Consider the following 20,506-nt stretch of genomic DNA (forward strand, 5'->3'; position numbering starts at 1 on the left):
TCCCCAGGTGGAGACTCTGACGGTGCAGCTGCAGGGAGAGAGGACCCTGGGCCAGAAGGCTGAGGGGGCCAGGGAGGCTCTGGAGAGGCATAACAAGGAGCTGAAGCTGAAGCTGGGGGAGATGGAGGGAGCTGTCAGGGGAAAACACAGGCTCAGTGTCGCCGCCCTGGAGGCCAAGATGGACGGCATGGAGGAGCAGCTGGAGCAGGAGAGACAGTGAGGGGAACACACACATTCACTGATGGATTTCCCCTCACACTTCTTCTCTCGCCTTGTTCCTTTCCTCTCTCGCCTTGTTCCTTTCCTCTCTCGCCTTGTTCCTTTCCTCTCTCGCCTTGTTCCTTTCCTCTCTCGCCTTGTTCCTTTCCTCTCTCGCCTTGTTACTTCTTCTCTCGCCTTGTTCCTTTCTTCTCTCGCCATGTTCCTTTCTTCTCTCGCCTTGTTCCTTTCCTCTCTCGCCTTGTTCCTTTCCTCTCTCGCCTTGTTCCTTTCCTCTCTCGCCTTGTTCCTTTCCTCTCTCGCCTTGTTCCTTTCCTCTCTCGCCTTGTTACTTCTTCTCTCGCCTTGTTACTTCTCCTCTCGCCTTGTTACTTCTTCTCTCGCCTTGTTCCTTTCCTCTCTCGCCTTGTTACTTCTTCTCTCGCCTTGTTACTTCTTCTCTCGCCTTGTTACTTCTTCTCTCGCCTTGTTACTTCTTCTCTCGCCTTGTTACTTTCTCCTCTCGCCTTGTTACTTCTTCTCTCGCCTTGTTACTTTCTTCTCTCGCCTTGTTACTTTTTCTCTCACCTTGTTACTTCTTCTCACGCCTTGTTACTTCTTCTCTCGCCTTGTTACTTCTTCTCTCACCTTGTTACTTCTCCTCTCGCCTTGTTACTTCTTCTCTCGCCTTGTTCCTTTCCTCTCTCGCCTTGTTACTTTCTCCTCTCGCCTTGTTACTTTCTTCTCTCGCCTTGTTACTTTCTTCTCTCGCCGTGTTACTTTCTCCTCTCGCCTTGTTACTTTCTTCTCTCGCCTTGTTACTTTCTTCTCTCGCCTTGTTACTTTCTTCTCTCGCCTTGTTACTTCTTCTCTCGCCTTGTTACTTCTTCTCTCGCCTTGTTACTTTCTTCTCTCGCCTTGTTACTTTCTTCTCTCGCCTTGTTACTTTCTTCTCTCGCCTTGTTACTTCTTCTCTCGCCTTGTTACTTCTTCTCTCGCCTTGTTACTTTCTCCTCTCGCCTTGTTACTTCTTCTCTCGCCTTGTTACTTTCTTCTCTCGCCTTGTTACTTTCTCCTCTCGCCCGGTTACTTCTTCTCTCGCCTTGTTTCTTCTTCTCTCGCCTTGTTACTTTCTTCTCTCGCCTTGTTACTTCTTCTCTCGCCTTGTTACTTCTTCTCTCGCCTTGTTACTTCTTCTCTCGCCTTGTTACTTTCTTCTCTCGCCTTGTTACTTTCTTCTCTCGCCTTGTTACTTTCTCCTCTCGCCTTGTTACTTTCTTCTCTCGCCGTGTTACTTTCTTCTCTCGCCGTGTTACTTTCTCCTCTCGCCTTGTTACTTTCTTCTCTCGCCTTGTTACTTTCTTCTCTCGCCTTGTTACTTCTTCTCTCGCCTTGTTACTTCTTCTCTCGCCTTGTTACTTTCTTCTCTCGCCTTGTTACTTTCTTCTCTCGCCTTGTTACTTTCTTCTCTCGCCTTGTTACTTCTTCTCTCGCCTTGTTACTTTCCTCACTCTTTACTTCTCCTCCCATCCCTCTCTTCCTTTTCCTTCCCATCTCCTCCCTCTAACATCTAACTTCTTCCACTACTATTCTGACTGTATGTTCTGGGTATGGGGATAAAACATGACTCACAGTCTTTCTCCCCTCCCCCCAGAGAGCGAGCGATAGCCAACAAGCTGGTGAGGAAGACAGAGAAAAAACTGAAGGAGGTGATGATGCAGGCAGAGGACGAGAGGAGACACGCAGACCAGTACAGAGAACAGGTACGAACCAGTACAGACCAGTGCAGAGAACAAGTACGAACCAGTACAGACCAGTACAGAGAACAGGTACGAACCAGTACAGACCAGTACAGAGAACAGGTACAAACCAGTACAAACCAGTACAGAGAACAGGTACGAACCAGTACAGACCAGTACAGAGAACAGGTACGAACCAGTACAGACCAGTACAGAGAACAGGTATGAACCAGTACAGACCAGTACAGAGAACAGGTACGAACCAGTACAGACCAGTGCAGAGAACAAGTACGCGCCAGTATAGACCAGTACAGAGAACAGGTACAAACCAGTACAGACCAGTACAGAGAACAGGTACGAACCAGTATAGACCAGTACAGAGAACAGGTACGAACCAGTACAGACCAGTACAGAGAACTAGTACGAACCAGTACAGAGAACAGGTATGAACCAGTACAGACCAGTCCAGAGAACAGGTATGAAACCTCTTCTCTATGAGTTCACCATAGAGATGGCGAGATACAGTAGGGTGTGTTTTCATCCCAAAAGGAGTGGTTGGTCCTGCTAATCCCAATCCTAATCTAATCCAGCCCTGGCACCAGGGGAAGGTAGGGGTTATCTCCTCCCAAATTATACTGAACAAAATAATCCCTCTACAGTGTAGAGGTAGAGGTGATACTGACCCCCTCTCAAAAATCATCTGGAATTTAATCTGTGGGATGTAATCCCAGTCCTCGTGTTCTGTGCTTAATCTGTCCAACTGTCTCCCTCTGGCCCTCTCTGATACCCTTCCCCCCTTCTTCTATTGTCTTCTCCTCTTCCACTTGAACCATTCTCTTCATCTCTCTCACTCCCTCTACACCCTTCCCCCTCCCTCCTCTCCCCAGTTGGATAAGTCTATGGGCCGGCTGAGGCAGCTGAAGAGGCAGCTCGAGGAGGTGGAGGAGGATAACTCTCGTTCCAACGCCCAGAGACGTAAACTGCAGAGAGAGATGGAGGAGCTGACTGACAGCTCCCAGAGCATGACCCGCGAGATCACCGCTCTACGCAGCCACCTCAGGTAATACTACCACTGTGTGTGTGTGTGTGTGTGTGTGTGTTTGTGTGTGTGTGTGTGTGTGTGTGTGTGTGTGTGTGTGTGTGTGTGTGTGTGTGTGTGTGTGTGTGTGTGTGTGTGTGTGTGTGTGTGTGTGTGTGTGTGTGTGTGTGTGTGTGTGTGTGTGTGTGTGTGAAATCTGAGTGACCCTCCCAGATCCATTGTATGTTTGCAGTTCCATTGCCACCTACTACCACCATGTTGTATTATTGCATGTTTTTTCTTCCATTGACCTCATCTAACACTGACACACTGTCCATCAGTCTGCCTCACACTCCACTCCATCCACTCAGCATCACCACATCTGAACGGAAACCAGAGAAGTAGGTCTGTGTGTGCGTGCGTGTGCAATTCATTAAGTTAAGATTTCTGTTAGTTGTGTGGACTACAGTATTAAACTGAGGAAATACTGTCCTCTCATTAGTTTGATGTCTCAGGGGTTTAGTAACCTTTATAACACAAGAGGGCTCTTGTCTTTCCAGTCCCTCATAGAGACATATCAGACATACACTTCAGAAAGTAGACCCCTTCCCTTTTTCCACATTTTGTTACGTTACAGACTTATTCTACAATGGATTTTAAGAAATGTTAATCAATCTACACACAATACCCCATAATGACAAAGTGAGAAAAAACATTGGGGAAATGCTTGATCTTTTATTAAAAATAAACAGAAATACCTTATTTACATAACTATTGAAACCCTTAGCTATGAAACTCGAAATTGAGCTCAGGTTCATCCTGTTTCCATTGATCATCCTTGAGATGATTGGAGTCCCCTGTAATAAATTATATTGATTGGACATGATTTGTAAAGGCACGCACCTGTTTATATAAGGTCCCACAGTTGACAGTGCATGTCAGAGCATAAACCAAGCCATGGGGTCGAAGGAATTGTCCGTAGAGCTTCGAGACAGGATTGTGTTGAGGCACTGATCTGGGGAAGCGTACTAAAAAATGGAAGAAGTTTAGAACCAAGACTCTTCCTAGAGCTAGCCAACCAGCCATACTGAGCAATCTGAGGAGAAGAGCCTTGGTGACCAAGAACCCGATGGTCCCTCTGACAGAGCTCTATAGTTCTTCTGTGAAGATGGGAGAGCATTCCGGAAGGACAACCGTCTCTGCAGCACTCCATCAATCAGGCCTTTATGGTGGATTGGCCAGATGGAAGCCACTCCTCAGTAAAAGGCACATGACAGCATGCTTGTAGTTTGCCAAAAGGCACCTGAAGACTCTCAGACAATGAGAAACTATCATGACACAAGGTAAGGCAAGAGGATGGTCGTGGACAGGCAAAAGGTCAAAACCAGTTCAGAGTCCAAAAGTCAAGGTCAAAGAGTCAAGGTCCAAGAGTCAAAGTCCAAGAGTCAAGGTCAGGGCAGGCAGGATGATCAGGCAGGCGGGAAAGAAGTCCAGAGTCAGGCAGGGGTCAAAACCAGTTCAGAGTCCAAAAGGTACTGAAGGGCAGGCAGAATCAAGGTGAGGGCAGGCAGAATGATCAGGCAGGTGGGAAAGAAGTCCAGAGTCAGGCAGGGGTCAAAACCGGGAGGACTATCAAAAAGAGAATAGCAAAAGGAGAATGGGAAAAACACGCTGGTGTCACGACTTCCACCGAAGTCGGTCCCTCTCCTTGTTCGGGGGGCATTTGGCGGTCCACGTCACCGGCCTTCTAGCCATCGCCGATCCACTTTTCATTTTCCATTTGTTTTGTCTTTGTCTTTACACACCTGGTTTCAATGCCCCAATTACATGTTCATTATTTACCCTCTGTTCCCCCATGTTTGTTTGTGAGTGATTGTTTTTTTGTAATATGGTCCGTTTATGTGGGCTCGCTTAGTTTGTATTGTATTTGTTTATTTTGAGTAAAATAAGTTTATTTACTCATGTCTACTGTCCTGCGCCTAACTCCTCTACACCAGCTACACACAGACCACATTACAGCTGGTTGACTTGACTAACATATAAGACGAACTGGCACAGAGAGACAGGGATAAATACACTGGGGAAAACAAGCAGCACCTGGAGTTAATAACAGGAACAGGTGAAACAGATCAGGGCGTGACAGAAACAAGATTCTCTGGTCTGAGGAAACCAAGATTGCACTCTGGCCTGAATGCCAAGTGTTACTTCTGGAGGAAACCTGGCACCATCCCTACGGTGAAGCATGGTGGTGGCAGCATCATGCTGTGGGGAAAATGTTCATCAGCAGGGACTGGGAGACTAGTCAGGATCGAGGGAAAGATGTACAGAGAGATCTGTGATGATAACAAAGCTCTGAGTAAAGGGACTGAATACTTATGTAAATGTGATATTTCAGTTTTACATTTTTGTATAAAAGTTTGAAATGTATAAAAACCTGTTTTTGCTATGTCATTATGGGGTATTGTGTGTGGATTGATGAGGGGGGGGGGAATGGTTTAATCCATTTTACAATAAGGCTGTAATGTAACAACATGTTGAAAAAGGTCAAGGGATCTGAATACTTTCCAAATGCACTGTATGAACCCTCCCTTTATCTCCTCTCCATCTCCATGACCCTCTCTACCACCTCTCTCCCGCCAGGCGTGCTCCGATGCCCCTTGGGATGCGCTCAGGTCGCAGGGCGTTGGTGGATGATCTGTCGTGTGAGAACTCTGACTCGGAGGAGCCCCCCCCCCCCCCCGACTCCTTCTTCTGGTACTGGCCCCGGAACTGGCCCCGGCACCCCCACACCCCCCTCTGAAAACAACAGTCTAGGACCCCCCCCACCATACAGCCTCAACGACACTGAGTAATACACACACAAACACACACGCATACATACAGATACATACTCACACAGACACATAGGCCTGCATACATGTATATGTACACATAGGCCTGCATACATGTATATGTACACATAGGCCTGCATACATGTATATGTACACATAGACCTGCATACATGTATATGTACACATAGGCCTGCATACATGTATATGTACACATAGGCCTGCATACATGTATATGTACACATAGGCCTGCATACATGTATATGTACACATAGGCCTGCATACATGTATATGTACACATAGGCCTGCATACATGTATATGTACACATAGGCCTGCATACATGTATATGTACATACAAATACACCCTCACATAGACTGACTTACTGATCCTGCACTTCTTTAAACTATTTCCTCTGCAGTCCAAACTAGAACAGGGAGCATACACACACACTCACACACACTCTCTCTCTCTCACACACACACACACAATTTAAGGGGGGGAAGAGGATTTGTTGATGATTCGTGAGCAAGAATATGGACTGTATTCTCACTGGGGGAAACTTCATCTCCCAGAAATCTGAGGGAAAGTGAATTCTATCATCATAGCCATGTTCTATTATTATGATACTGTATTATGATTCAAATGGCAGAAGTAAGATGGCTACTGGCCACTATCAATGTAAGGCCATGTTTAACCCTTTGAGGAACTCTGACAATATCCCGCCTGTGTTTAGCGTTCTAGTTGAGGACATCGCAAAGGGCTGCTAAATGTTCTAGAATGCTGTAGAATCCTGGAATAAAACACTCCGAATACTGTTCCACTCCTCAAAGGGTTAATGACAATCTGCATGTTTGGGAAGACATTTTGCAAGACTAGAGAAACACACACACACATGCACACACACACACACACACACACACAGGGGACTGATTCATGTTTCTATGTATGTAGTCCCTCTGTCAGTGTGTGTCTTGGAAAAGGTAATCGCTCATTGACTGCTGGTGTGAAAGACAGCTGATATGCTCTTCTGTCTTTTAACAAGCCTGGGAGAAGCTCCCATGAGTTGTTCATCTTTCTCTCTCTCACTTGAATTTCAATTTAAGGCCAAGTTGTTATTTTAAAATGTATTTTAGAAAACAAACACAGAATGTCTGTGAAGTATTTTAGGATATATTACTAATTTGTTTGTAGTTTGAATTAGGTCATATATGGGGGAAATATCAATCAGGGAAGAGGGTTAAGTGAGAGAGGAAAAAATGAAAAATGATAATCAACCTTGCTGTTGTATGCACAACGAAGAATGAAGCCAGCGTCAAGTTTCTATAGAAAAAGACTAGATGATATTTCACTCCATCATCACACATACTGGTGAAACTGGCTAGGGCATAAGCACCGGCATCATCGTAGACCTTATCAATCCATCTTATGATTGTCATAAGATGATGAAATGTTGCTATCTTTTGTCATGAGAAGCGATGACAACCAAACATGCTGTTGCAGTTGCATCAAACACTATTGCAAAACAAACCATGCAGTCTGTCTTCGGTGCTGTGCTCTGATCTGGGTTATCTAGACATTCATTGACCTTTTTGGATTGAGACAGATAGGTAGTTACTGTAGTTAGGCCAATGGATTGCATAGGTACAGTAGGTAGATAGATACAGTAGGTAGATAGTTTCTTTAAGTTTTTAACATATCGCTACTTATAAGTACAGGCAGTTGAATCTATGTCATTTATATCAGTCTGAATATGAGTAAAATCCTCCATTATTTATTGCCGCTGGTTGTTTTTTGTATTCTTTCCAGTCTGTTCAGACATATCATTGGTAGATGACATACTGGTATGGTATCACTGGCACTGATGGAAAGGAAGGCAGGGCCTCACACATACTGTAACCATGGCAATAGAGAGAGGTTAAGAACAGAATCACAATTACTAGGTAGATTGTGGTTAACAACATCTGTCTATCTATGTAGACTTGTGTTGTTGAATAATTCCTGGATGGGGTATTGGTTGTTCTATTTGACAGTGTATCAGGATGTTAGGGAAGTTTGTAGGTCTTGGTTAGTAGGGAATGCACTGGAAATATATTGGACAGAGAGATGACAGGCATTTAAGACAGTAACCAACACTACATCAGAACTCACCTGTGGAGCAGGACACTGGAATCTCTTACACAGAACAGGAACATGTGAAAATTGAGGACGTAATGTTGGTGTTTTGAGACTGCTAGTCATTCTCAACATATCATAAGCATCCATATCTTTTGTGTTTATCAAACAGACATATTGTACATTGTAATATTGTTTTTTTAAATTCATTCATTGTGTAATATATTTATGGAACAAAGCTTTTGTGTTTAACCAAATGGTGGGCGTATGGATGAGAAAAGGGACTTATTGTATACGTAGTAGAATAGAATAGATTCAAGTAGAGTAGTAGGGCAGAGACTGGTTGGAGGAATTTCCACTGTAATCCATAGAACTACCCTCTGGAATAACAGACCAAAGTGGAGGACTTTTTCCAGCAACTTCCGTTGAGTTCATTGTCTTCAGATCTGTCCTATGAAGCACCAAGAAAACCCTGTTTCTACCCGGAATTTCTGAATAGATCATTCTAGAACAGTAACGCTCTAGGCTTCCCTCCCCTTATATCATAATAGTGTTTTTGTGGAAGTCATAAGGGGTCGAATCTTCCAAAGTGTTGTCTTTTCATTAAGTGACAGACAGGGAGATTTCTAGCCAGTTAGAAGATATGGTTTTAGAGGATACATGCCCCGCCCCCTTTAATCTCCAACAACATTCACCATTCATTCAAGTTTAACAAGTGCAAAACCTTTTTGTTAGTGTATATTGTTTATATTTGAACTCCTCTCAGCCCCAGAACCTCTCTGCCTGACACAACAGAAGTCTGTACAGAGAATAAATATCCTGTCCACATACTGTTCTTACAGACACACGACACCTTGACATAGGGACGTTTCGCTGCTCAGTCTAGTTAAACACTACGTATTTGCATGGCGGTGCATTCCATTGATTATAGCATTGGCCGCATAGTCTCACGGTTGTCTGCTCTTGTACAAGGAAGAGTATTTATCTCCCTCCACATAAGACTAGGACATTCCCCTTGAAAAGCATGCAGGGTTGAACAACTAAAAGGTTGTTTAAAGAGCAAAGTTACAGTTCCCCATCATTATCTCATGTTAAGCTTGACACAGTGGAGAGCAAAGTTACAGTTCCCCATCATTATCTCATGTCAAGCTTGATGCAGTGGAGAGAAAAGTTACAGTTCCCCATCATTATCTCATGTTAAGCTTGACACAGTGGAGAGCAAAGTTACAGTTCCCCATCATTATCTCATGTCAAGCTTGACACAGTGGAGAGCAAAGTTACAGTTCCCCATCATTATCTCATGTCAAGCTTGATGCAGTGGAGAGCAAAGTTACAGTTCCCCATCATTATCTCATGTTAAGCTTGACACAGTGGAGAGCAAAGTTACAGTTCCCCATCATTATCTCATGTTAAGCTTGACACAGTGGAGAGCAAAGTTACAGTTCCCCATCATTATCTCATGTCAAGCTTGATGTAGTGGAGAGCAAAGTTACAGTTCCCCATCATTATCTCATGTTAAGCTTGACACAGTGGAGAGAAAAGTTACAGTTCCCCATCATTATCTCATGTCAAGCTTGACACAGTGGAGAGCAACGTTACAGTTCCCCATCATTATCTCATGTTAAGCTTGACACAGTGGAAAGTAAAGTTACAGTTCCCCATCATTATCTCATGTCAAGCTTGACACAGTGGAAAGTAAAGTTACAGTTCCCCATCATTATCTCATGTCAAGCTTGACACAGTGGAGAGCAAAGTTACAGTTTCCCATCATTATCTCATGTTAAGCTTGACACAGTGGAGAGCAACGTTACAGTTCCCCATCATTATCTCATGTTAAGCTTGACACAGTGGAGAGCAAACTTACAGTTCCCCATCATTATCTCATGTTAAGCTTGACACAGTGGAGAGCAAAGTTACAGTTCCCAATCATTATCTCATGCCAAACTTGATGCAGTGGAGAGCAAAGTTACAGTTCCCCATCATTATCTCATGTTAAGCTTGACACAGTGGAGAGCAAAGTTACAGTTCCCCATCATTATCTCATGTTAAGCTTGACACAGTGGAGAGCAAAGTTACAGTTCCCCATCATTATCTCATGTTAAGCTTGACACAGTGGAGAGCAAAGTTACAGTTCCCCATCATTATCTCATGTCAAGCTTGATGCAGTGGAGAGCAAAGTTACAGTTCCCCATCATTATCTCATGTTAAGCTTGACACAGTGGAAAGTAAAGTTACAGTTCCCCATCATTATCTCATGTCAAGCTTGATGCAGTGGAGAGCAAAGTTACAGTTCCCCATCATTATCTCATGTCAAGCTTGATGCAGTGGAGAGCAAAGTTACAGTTCCCCATCATTATCTCATGTCAAGCTTGATGCAGTGGAGAGCAAAGTTACAGTTCCCCATCATTATCTCATGTTAAGCTTGATGTAGTGGAGAGCAAAGTTACAGTTCCCCATCATTATCTCATGTTAAGCTTGATGCAGTGGAGAGCAAAGTTACAGTTCCCCATCATTATCTCATGTTAAGCTTGACACAGTGGAGAGCAAAGTTACAGTTCCCCATCATTAGCTCATGTTAAGCTTGATGTAGTGGAGAGCAAAGTTACAGTTCCCCATCATTATCTCATGCCAAGCTTGACACAGTGGAGAGCAAACTTACAGTTCCCCATCATTATCTCATGTCAAGCTTGATGCAGTGGAGAGCAAAGTTACAGTTCCCCATCATTATCTCATGTTAAGCTTGACGCAGTGGAGAGCAAAGTTACAGTTCCCCATCATTATCTCATGTTAAGCTTGACACTGTGGAGAGAAAAGTTACAGTTCCCCATTATTATCTCATGTTAAGCTTGAAACTGTGGAGAGAAAAGTTACAGTTCCCCATCATTATCTCATGTTAAGCTTGACACAGTGGAGAGCAAAGTTACAGTTCCCCATCATTATCTCATGTTAAGCTTGACACAGTGGAGAGCAAAGTTACAGTTCCCCATCATTATCTCATGTTAAGCTTGACACAGTGGAGAGCAAAGTTACAGTTCCCCATCATTATCTCATGTCAAGCTTGACGCAGTGGAAAGTAAAGTTACAGTTCCCCATCATTATCTCATGTCAAGCTTGACACAGTGGAGAGCAAAGCCAAGATCCCTTTGGATCATTTTCATGACAGTACTATAGAAACAGTCAGATCTTCAGAACTAGCAGCCTAATGAGGACATGGGATCTTTGAATTAACAATAAGTTCTATTAGTATTTGATTATAGAAAACATGATGACATGTATTTGGTCTATTTTTTCTTCCACTTCATGTGATTTATTTGGCAAAATGTACTTTTTTTGTAAGTTACTGTAAATGCTGCACTTTACATATGCACCAATAGAGGGCAGACTCCGGCAGTATCAGTGGCTGGCATTGGTTCACAGTCAGTCCCATCTCTCTGGAGATGATGCAGATTTTATATGTAAATCTAACTGATTTGTCAAAGATCTGAGCAGATGTTTTAAATGTTATTTGGATGCAAACTGTCACTTTAAAGTTGTGAAAATTAAGATCACTACATTTTAAACTATCTAGGTTTGGTCTTCAGGGGAAGTAGTAGGAAGGTTGGTTTGAGGTTAAAGGTTAAAGGCTGACCCCTGGAATGAAGTGTCTGTGCCGCTGTAGAGAGACCGGTGCTTTTTCAAAGGTGTTATAATTATTATATTATTTTGTTTTCTTTCTTTTATGGCTTCTGTGGAAATTGAACGTTTTGGAAATGTGTTGTTTATTATCATTTTTTTGTTTGATGCTGTAATTATAAAACATATCTGACTGGGATGAACTTTAATATATGTTGTTGGTTTTGACATTTTGTGTGTTTCAATTTGTTAATTGGTTTGGTGAACACTCAGTTACATGTACACATTTACTGTAATTTAATGTAAGGAGAGACTAACACTGACTTACTTAATTACGTTTCACCATTTATCAATAAGTTAACATTACACACATAAAGAAGGGAATACAGTAATACAGTCAAACCACGGAATACAGTAATACAGTCAAACCACGGAATACAGTAATACAGTCAAACCACAGAATACAGTAATACAGTCAAACCACGGAATACAGTAATACAGTCAAACCACAATAGATCATTTATAAGGTGAAGTATCATTCCCCCTTTTTAGTGGCACTGCAGCGAATTTGGGCAGTAGCGGGACCCACTACTCACACTGATGGGCCCCCATGATATCAGTGAACAGCCAATCATCTTCCAGGGGCGGGGTCAGAACCTGATGTGGATGAGGGGTGTGAACTAGGGCCGGGAAGGATGTGGCCACTCCCTCATAGGGAATACAATTCTGATTCATATCATCATTCACCAATGAGAAGGTACCATCTTGTTGGGGACAAGACCTCTGAAGGATGTTGGGGTCTGGGAAGTCACAATGGTAGCCTACAGAGGTGGACAGTTGGTTTGGGTTAATATTTAAACAGGTGAACTGCCTATCTGTACCTTGTCTTCCCACAGCACTCTCCAACATACACTGTGAGCTGCCCTGGCCACTAATGAAGTCTCTTATGGCTGTTACTGGATCAATAGAACATCCGTATCCAGATCCGTATTCATACTGCCCTCCATCACAGTCAATCCTCTCCATCTCAGATCTACCGTCACTCCTGCTGCTGGTGTGGAGCATCAACTTCTCTATGAAACTTTCGGATTGGTTCAGAAACGTGATGTCATCAACGTGCGCCTTATCACCTAGGCTCCTCTCATCACCAGGATACCCCCGGATGGTCTCTAGATGGGCCGGCGGATCCCCATCATTCTGTGGTTCAACCTCTGAGTCCCACAGGCTCAACATGTCCATTCTCTGGCTCTCCACTGTGTCACTGTCTGACATATTGTTTTGGGACTGGGAGCAAGCGGAGTTGTCTGCGACCGTTGTGACCCCAAAGTCACAGGAATCTAGAGACAGAGGGGAGAGTCCGGGAGAGAGGGGTGTTGGGTTGAAAGTTGAGGTATCAAAGTTTAGAGGTAGGGCCCTCTGGTTTTGAGTTGGGGCTATGATATTTGAATTTGAGTCGCGTCTGAGTTGTGTTTCATATTTCTCTCTAATGCTGTCTATCCAGCTATAAAGGCTCTCCTGTGAAGTGACATCACAACTGAAGGGTTCTTTGTGAAAGTGTTCCTCCTCTTGTTCTAAGACAATGGTTTTCTCTGATGTTATGGATGATCTATAGTCAGTTGGCTTTTCTGTTCTGCCCCACTGTTTATGAGTCGTTTGGTATGTTCCTTTACTTGGAGTGTTGCTGTTGGGCTGGTCCATTTGGAGATGTTTGGGGTAGAGTCTCCTCCATTGGTCTCCAGGGTCTTTCTGTTCTGTTGCAAGGGCTTCAGTTTCATGTGAACAAAGGGAAAGGTTTGCTTCTGCACTTACAGGAGCTGGAGGGAAGTCTGAGTCATGGGGGTTCATTCAGAGGGAGGAGAAAGGACAAAAAGTGAAGATAAGTATAAACATCATAGGAGCCCAGTTTGCTTAATTTATGCATCAAGTCACCTGGATAATTAAAGAGAGAATACCTTCTTTAGAGGTGCTGTTAGATTGGTCAGTGGTTATTGGCTGTCGTGATGGGGAAGGTGTGTCGCTATTCGCTACCTCCGTTGAGAAGAGGACAGACACAAGCTGGTGATTGGCTGCCTCTATCTCTGCAAACTTCCTGTTTGAGAGAAGGGGCAGTATAACATTTTAGTTTAAGGCATCTTATAATGGCACTCACTCTCACCAGAAACACATACGGTACACACACACACCTCTGGATCATGTTGTGTAGGAAGCGCCGGTGGTTGACTTGACGTTTGGATGGCCTGTTCTTCCTTGGTCTCTGGAGTGTCCGCATCATGTGGCCTGCTGCTGATGTTACAAAAGTAAAGAGGTCGCGACCCCAGGGAACACCTCGCTCCACCCTGGGTTCAAAGGTCACAGAGTTGGATGGACGCATGGCTGGAAGGAGGAGAAGGGAAGAGAGGAGTAACAGGTCTGGGGTATTAATCGGGGATGTGGTGAGAGAGAAGGATGAGGTGGGAGGGGTAACAGAGGTATCAACATTAGGAGAGGGGGATAAGGTCAAATATGAGTTTCCCTAAGTCCAAAGACATTTCTTGTGAGCTTCCCACCATATGGGAGCATATACCACTAGAAGTGGCAGCAGATATGACTTGTAACAGAACCATTGAAATGTGGGAAACTCGTAGTGTAATCTTGAAGGACTATCTACAATGTCTAAGTTAGAATTATTCAGTTTCACATTTTCAGTGGAACACCAGAATGCAACAACAACAACAAAAATGTCAACCTACATGAGACATGAAATCTGTTGCCACAATTGTGAAACTACAACTTCACTGAGTCTTAAACTGAACCAACAGGACCTACAGAAACAAAACCCACACAAGTGGGCTGGGCACTCCTGTAACATATTAGGGTATCCCATAATTGTTCAGATATTACATTGGTTTAAAACAATAACCAAAACCTTCTAATAATTGGTCCAGCCGACTATTTTCAGGGAAGATTCTGTCCAAGGTGTAATTGGAATGATTAAATAATGGTCATTTAGCAGACAGAATAACGGTCCATGCAAGAATCAAACCCATAACATTAGGGATGCCAGCATCATGCTCCAAGCTGGACCATCAAAACCACTTATTAAACAAAAACGATTCTACAATATAGAACAATACAAAGAAAACTCACCTTGGCACTGCTGTGGCTATCTCTAGTTCTGTAGACTGACTCCCAATAATGTGGCAGAAAGACAGGTTGAGGTACAGATAGAGAGAGAGGTGGGGTTTCGTGGTTGATTGTGTGTGTGTGTGTGTGTATGTGTCACACATCAATCCCCTGCTCTGAGACAGAGCAGCCCGACAAATGAAGAGTGGTTGAGGAAGTGAGGGATGAGAGACAGAGACAAGAAAGAGGGCAATTATCTGAGAAGTCAACTGCTTGTAGAAGCGTAGGCGCACATCTCCATTGTGAGGAACACTAAAGGCAGCTTGTTAACTACTGAAAGACACAACGCACCAGTTGAGGTACTTAACAAGCTGTTCATTATCACATTTTCTGAGCTCAGAGCTGAGGTGGTTGCTAATGGCACATTGCCCTTTAGGTTCTGCAGAGGTCTGTCCTAGCACTCTATTTTACATATCAATGGTAGCACAGCGAATTAATAGACTATCCTCACCGCATAACTGAATAACGGGTAGTGCGTGTGTGTGTTATTTCAAATAGGAAAATCTATAGGCCTCCATCCCAAAGTGTGAGCGGAAATGATTGCCACCATCTTATTCCATGTAATTGGGAGTTTGGGGTGAACTATTCCTTTAAATATATACACTGTGCTTATCATTGTAAATTCAACTTACCACGGGTAACCAAAGGAGGGAAGTGTGGTTTCAGGAGTGGCATCTATTTTTAGTGCAGCCACATGCGTGAGACCAGGGTCTACTCTGCCTTTGAGAAACGGCATGTTGGTATAGATTTGCTGACTTATACTGTGGACCATTACTTTGGTAAGTGACATCACTCATAACCCTTTTCCAGCAGTAAAGAGTAGGAGTGTGGATCTTTGTTGTCACTATTGGCAGTTTTGCAGCAAGTAGCCACATACACATGGCTGTGGCAATGAATGGGAATGTGTTGAGAAACGTAATACCATTCTCCCACCAAAGTCAGTTATAAACACACACGATCTGAGAGCATCAGTCAAATGTCCTGCATTTAATAGGCTAGTACAGTAGGCTACTTTAGAAGCATAGTGGTAGTAGCACTGTAGTTATACCGGATTTAGTTTGATTGTTGGTATTGTACCAGTATGACGACTCTTGCTATTCATCAGATCTGTCTAATTCATGTTCTGAACACTACATTCTGTATCCCTCTAGCTCTTTTCCTCCATGTATCCATTCACTCTCCCTCCTGCTTTCCCCATCTGTGCTTTTCTCACATGCTTTCATTGCAAAAGAAGGCTACTAGGTAAAGCCTTATCACACTCCCTCTGACAGAACTTTGACCAGCCAAGCAGACCTCTCTGACCTCTGAGAACCTGCCTCTTATTGGCTGAGAATTCCATTGACCCACCCTTCCGTGTCCTCCAGCAGCAAGCACTGTGAATCTTGTGCCTCTGCCACTGCTGTGTTCCAAGCGGTGGATGAGACAGCTAAGTTGTAAGGTAAGTTGTCTCTCTCTTTGCCTAAAGCAAGGAGTCAGAGCTCAATTGGACAAGGCAAAACGACAAGGTTATTTTGTTGAATTTATCTGTCATAGCCCACTTGCTTTGAGGATTGGGACCGTAGAAAATATGGTGTAATGAAACTTTTATCCAAAATAAAATGATCAGTGAATCTAGCTTGTGATGCTGATAGCCTATAAGTAAGTGAAATATAATTCATTAGTCATAAGGAATGTTTTCTTTCTTATTCCATAATGTTAACACTTTGTTTCTCCCCTGAATTCACCAGTAACCATGAGTCGAGCCTGGGCCTTGTTTAAGGCCCACCCCTACATCAGCAATGTGGTCGGATACACAACCCTGTTCGCATCCGCGGACCTCATACAGCAAAGCATGCTTGGAGGGAAACAGAGTGGAGGATTAAACACAGACAAGGGAACACACACCATCCATGGCTCAGAGGGGGCCAAGCTTAACATGGAGGGAACCAATATTTCCACTGGTACTAAAAGTGTCACAACATGGGCTGATATTGACTGGTCCCAGACCGCTCGAGTGGCCTTTGTTGGGTTCTGTTTCCATGCCAATTTCAACTACCATTGGCTGAAGGGGCTGGAGAGGATGTTGCCAGGGGGAGGGGCCAAAAAGGTGTCAGGGAAGGTAGTGCTGGATCAACTGGTTGCTGCCCCCGCTACTATCAGTGCCTTCTTCATAGGTGTGTGTGTGTGTGTGTGTGCGTGCGTGCGTGCGTGCGTGCGTGCGTGGCTGAGGAGTAAGTTTCACACATCCCCAAGTGCTACACGCGCATGCATGTGTGTGTGTATCTGTTGGTGTGATATAACTTTCAATGTGTAAGACTTAAACATTGTTCTATAATATGAATTACTCTTTTTAAGGTCTTAGTGTATTAGAAAACAAAGAGGACCCATTGGAAAACTGGAGGGAGAAATTCTGGACTTCATACAAGGTAAGGATGCAGAGCATGAATTAGTTGCTGAAGGAAGAGAGGAAAGTCTAGGTCACCACAACCACATTAATGGTCTCTCTGTCTCCCTCTCTTTTGTTGTGTATGACAGACTGGAGTGGTGTACTGGTCAACAATGCAGGTATAAACAATAACAACACATTATATGCATACACACACACACACACACACACTGATCTCTCTCTCTCTTTCTCCCCCTCTCTCTCTCTCTCTCTCTCTCTCTCTCTCTCTCTCTCTCTCTCTCTCTCTCTCTCTCTCTATCTCTCTCTCTCTCTCTCAGGCATTGAATTTCTCCCTGGTTCCCCCAGTTGCTCGTACAGTGTTTGTGGGTGGCATCACGCTGGTGTGGACAGTATTCCTGTGCCATTTCAGACAGCAGAAAGATGATACACAAACCAAACCCCCCTCTCACTGATATGGATGTTATTGGATGAGTTGTGTGATGACAAAATTGTGACAATTATTTAATTGAATAGCTTTTATGTGCTGCACGCTTATAACTTGATTAAAGTAGTTATTTTAAAGAATGTGTTTTTCATCTTTGCATGATGGCCTAGCAGTTAAGAGCGTTGGGCCACTAACTGGAAGGTCGCTGGTTCGAATCCCCAAGCCTACTAGGTGATACACCTGTTGATGTGCCCTTGAGCAAGGCACTTAACCCTAATTGCTCCTGTAAGTTCCTCTGGATGAGAGCATCTGCTAAATGAAAGCAAAAAATATATATATTTACACAGTTGAAGTCGGAGCCAAATACTTTTAAAGTTTTTCACAGTTCCTGACATTTAATAAGAGTAAAAATTCCCTGTCTTAGGTCCGTTAGGATCACCACTTTATTTTAAGAATGTGAAATGTCAGAAAATTAGTAGAGAGAATAATTTATTTCAGCTTTTATTTCTTTCATCACATTCCTAGTGATTCAGAAGTTTACATACACTCAATTAGTATTTGGTAGCGTTGCCTTTAAATTGTTTAACTTGGGTCAAACGTTTTGGGTAGCCTTCCACAAGCTTCCAAGGGTCAAGGGTCATTGTCCATCACAAGGGTCATTGTCCATTTGGAAGACCCATTTGCGACCAAGCTTTAACTTCCCGACTGATGTCTTGAGATGTTGCTTCAATATATCCACATAATTTTCGATCCTCATGATGCCATCTATTTTGTGAAGTGCACCACACCCTCCTGCAGCAAAGCACCCCCACAACATGATGCTGCCACCCCCGTGCTTCACAGTTGGGATGGTGTTCTTCGGCTTGCAAGCCTCCCCCTTTTTCCTCCAAACATAAAGATGGTCATTATGGCCAAACAGTTCAAACTGTTTAAAGGCACAGTCAATTTAGTGTATGTAAACTTCTGACCCACTGGAATTGTGATACAGTGAATTATAAGTGAAATAATCTGTCTGTAAATTGTTGGAAATATTACTTGTGTCATGCCCAAAGTAGATATAGTTTGTTAACAAACTATAGTTTGTTAACAAGAAATTTGTGGAGTGGTTGAAAAACGAGTTTTAATGACTCCAACCTAAATCAAATCAAATCAAAGTTTATTTGTCACGTGCACCGAATACAACAGTGAAATGCTCTAACCAATGGTGCGGGAAAAAAAGGTGTGTGTGTGTGTGTGTGTGTGTGTGTGTGTGTGTGTGTGTGTGTGTGTGTGTAGGTAAGTAAAGAAATAAAACAACAGTAAAAAGACATTTGAAAAGAGAGTAGTAAGGCTATATACAGACACCTGTTAGTCAGACTTATTGAGGTAGTATGTACATGTAGGTATGGTTAAAGTGACTGTGCATATATGATGAACAGAGAGTAACTATAGCGTAAAAAGAGGGGGTGGCGGGTGGTGGGACACAATGCAGATAGCCCGGTTAGCCAATGTGCGGGAGCACTGGTTGGTCGGGGCCAATTTAGGTAGTATGTACATGAATGTATAGTTAAAGTGACTATGCATATAAGATGAACAGAGAGTAGCAGAAGCGTAAAAGAGGGGTTGGGGGGGCACACAATGCAAATAGTCCGGGTAACCATTTGGTTACCTGTTCAGGAGTCTTATGGCTTGGGGTAAAAACTGTTGAGAAGCCTTTTGGTCCCAGACTTGGAACTCCGGTACCGCTTGCCATGCGGTAGTAGAGAGAACAGTCTATGACTGTTTGGCTGGGGTCTTTGACCATTTTTAGGGCCTTCCGCTGACACCGCCTGGTGTAGAAGTCCTGGATGGCAGGCAGCTTTGCCCCAGTGATGTACTGGGCTGTACACACTACCCTCTGAAGTGCCTTGCGGTCAGAGGCCGAGCAATTGCCGTACCAGGCAGTGATGCAACCGGTCAGGATGCTCTCTATGGTGCAGCTGTGGAACCTTTTGAGGATCTCAGGACCCATGCCAAATCTTTTCAGTCTCCTGAGGGGGAATAGGCTTTGTCGTGCCCTCTTCACGACTGTCTTGGTGTGTTTGGACCAATCCAGTTTGTTGTTGATGTGGAGACCAAGGAACTTGAAGCTCTCAACCTGCTCCACTACAGCCCCGTCGATGAGAATGGGGATGTGTACGGTGCTCCTTTTCCTGTAGTCCACAATCATCTCCTTAGTCTTTGTTACGTTGAGGGATAGGTTGTTATTCTGGCAGCACCCGGCCAGGTCTCTGACCTCCTCTACATAGGCTGTCTCGTCGTTGTTGGTGATCAGGCCTACCACTGTTGTGTCGTCAGCAAAAGTAATGATGGTGTTGAGTCGTGCCTGGCCATGCAGTCGTGGGTGAACAGGGAGTACAGTAGGGAACTGAGCATGCATTCTTGGGGAACTCCAGTGTTGAGGATCAGCGTGGCAGATGTGTTGCTACCTACCCTCACCACCTGGGGGCGGCCTGTCAGGAAGTCCAGGATCCAGTTGCAGAGGGAGGTGTTTAGTCCCAGGATCCTTAGCTTGGTGATGAGCTTTGAGGGTACTATGGTGTTGAACGCTGAGCTGTAGTCAATGAAAAGCTTTCTCACATAGGTGTTCCTTTTGTCCAGGTGGGAAAGGGCAGTGTGGAGTGCAATAGAGATTGCATCATCTGTGGATCTGTTTGGGCGGTATGCAAATTGGAGTGAGTCTAGGGTTTCTGGGATAATGGTATTGATGTGAGTGTATGTAAACTTCCGACTTCAACTGTATATATATATATACAGTGCCTTGCGAAAGTATTCGGCCCCCTTGAACTTTGCGACCTTTTGCCACATTTCAGGCTTCAAACATAAAGATATAAAACTGTATTTTTTTGTGAAGAATCAACAACAAGTGGGACATAATCATGAAGTGGAACGACATTTATTGGATATTTCAAACTTTTTTAACAAATTAAAAACTGAAAAATTGGGCGTGCAAAATTATTCAGCCCCCTTAAATTAATACTTTGTAGCGCCACCTTTTGCTGCGATT

At 43.8% G+C, this 20,506-nt stretch overlaps 2 protein-coding genes across 10 annotated transcripts in view; both read left to right on the forward strand.

Moving 5' to 3' along the window:
- Positions 1-11,737, forward strand: part of LOC110534321 (myosin-10-like) — an 83,948-nt gene extending 72,211 nt beyond the window's left edge. For 5 of the 6 annotated variants that reach the window (XM_036940351.1, XM_036940384.1, XM_036940353.1 and 2 more), the window contains 5 exons: positions 8-216; positions 1,853-1,961; positions 2,825-2,997; positions 3,297-3,356; positions 5,596-11,737. In XM_036940351.1, coding sequence (XP_036796246.1) covers positions 8-216; positions 1,853-1,961; positions 2,825-2,997; positions 3,297-3,356; positions 5,596-5,755 — 711 coding nt within the window. In that variant the 3' untranslated portion in view covers positions 5,756-11,737. The remainder of the gene's footprint in view (positions 1-7; positions 217-1,852; positions 1,962-2,824; positions 2,998-3,296; positions 3,357-5,595) is intronic. The other variant, XM_036940378.1, reaches the window with a different exon arrangement.
- Positions 11,738-15,111: 3,374 nt separating this feature from the next.
- On the forward strand, positions 15,112-17,621 carry si:ch211-120k19.1 (Mpv17/PMP22 family protein). 4 transcript variants are annotated; one of them, XM_021622377.2, is made up of 6 exons: positions 15,121-15,450; positions 16,039-16,109; positions 16,399-16,824; positions 17,006-17,076; positions 17,186-17,215; positions 17,375-17,621. In XM_021622377.2, exons 3-6 carry the CDS (start codon positions 16,404-16,406, stop codon positions 17,507-17,509), a joined length of 657 nt encoding a protein of 218 aa, XP_021478052.2. In that variant the 5' UTR covers positions 15,121-15,450; positions 16,039-16,109; positions 16,399-16,403; the 3' UTR covers positions 17,510-17,621. The 4 variants fall into 4 exon arrangements, with proteins under 4 accessions (XP_021478058.2, XP_021478052.2, XP_021478046.2 ...); XM_021622371.2 differs by having other exon boundaries at positions 15,198-15,450; positions 15,903-16,109; XM_021622368.2 differs by having other exon boundaries at positions 15,199-15,450; positions 15,943-16,109.
- The last annotated feature ends 2,885 nt before the right edge of the window (positions 17,622-20,506 follow it).

The sequence above is a fragment of the Oncorhynchus mykiss genome, chromosome 2, assembly GCF_013265735.2.
Source record: "Oncorhynchus mykiss isolate Arlee chromosome 2, USDA_OmykA_1.1, whole genome shotgun sequence".
Taxonomy (NCBI): Eukaryota; Metazoa; Chordata; class Actinopteri; order Salmoniformes; family Salmonidae; genus Oncorhynchus; species Oncorhynchus mykiss.

Excerpts from the sequence above, each read along its gene's own strand:
- si:ch211-120k19.1 (XM_021622377.2), top strand. The coding sequence starts at position 16,404 with ATGAGTCGAGCCTGGGCCTTGTTTAAGGCCCACCCCTACATCAGCAAT. Across the intron at positions 17,077-17,185 it reads AATTCTGGACTTCATACAAG|ACTGGAGTGGTGTACTGGTC; the intron begins GTAAGGATGCAG and ends TGTGTATGACAG. Across the intron at positions 17,216-17,374 it reads TGTACTGGTCAACAATGCAG|GCATTGAATTTCTCCCTGGT; the intron begins GTATAAACAATA and ends TCTCTCTCTCAG.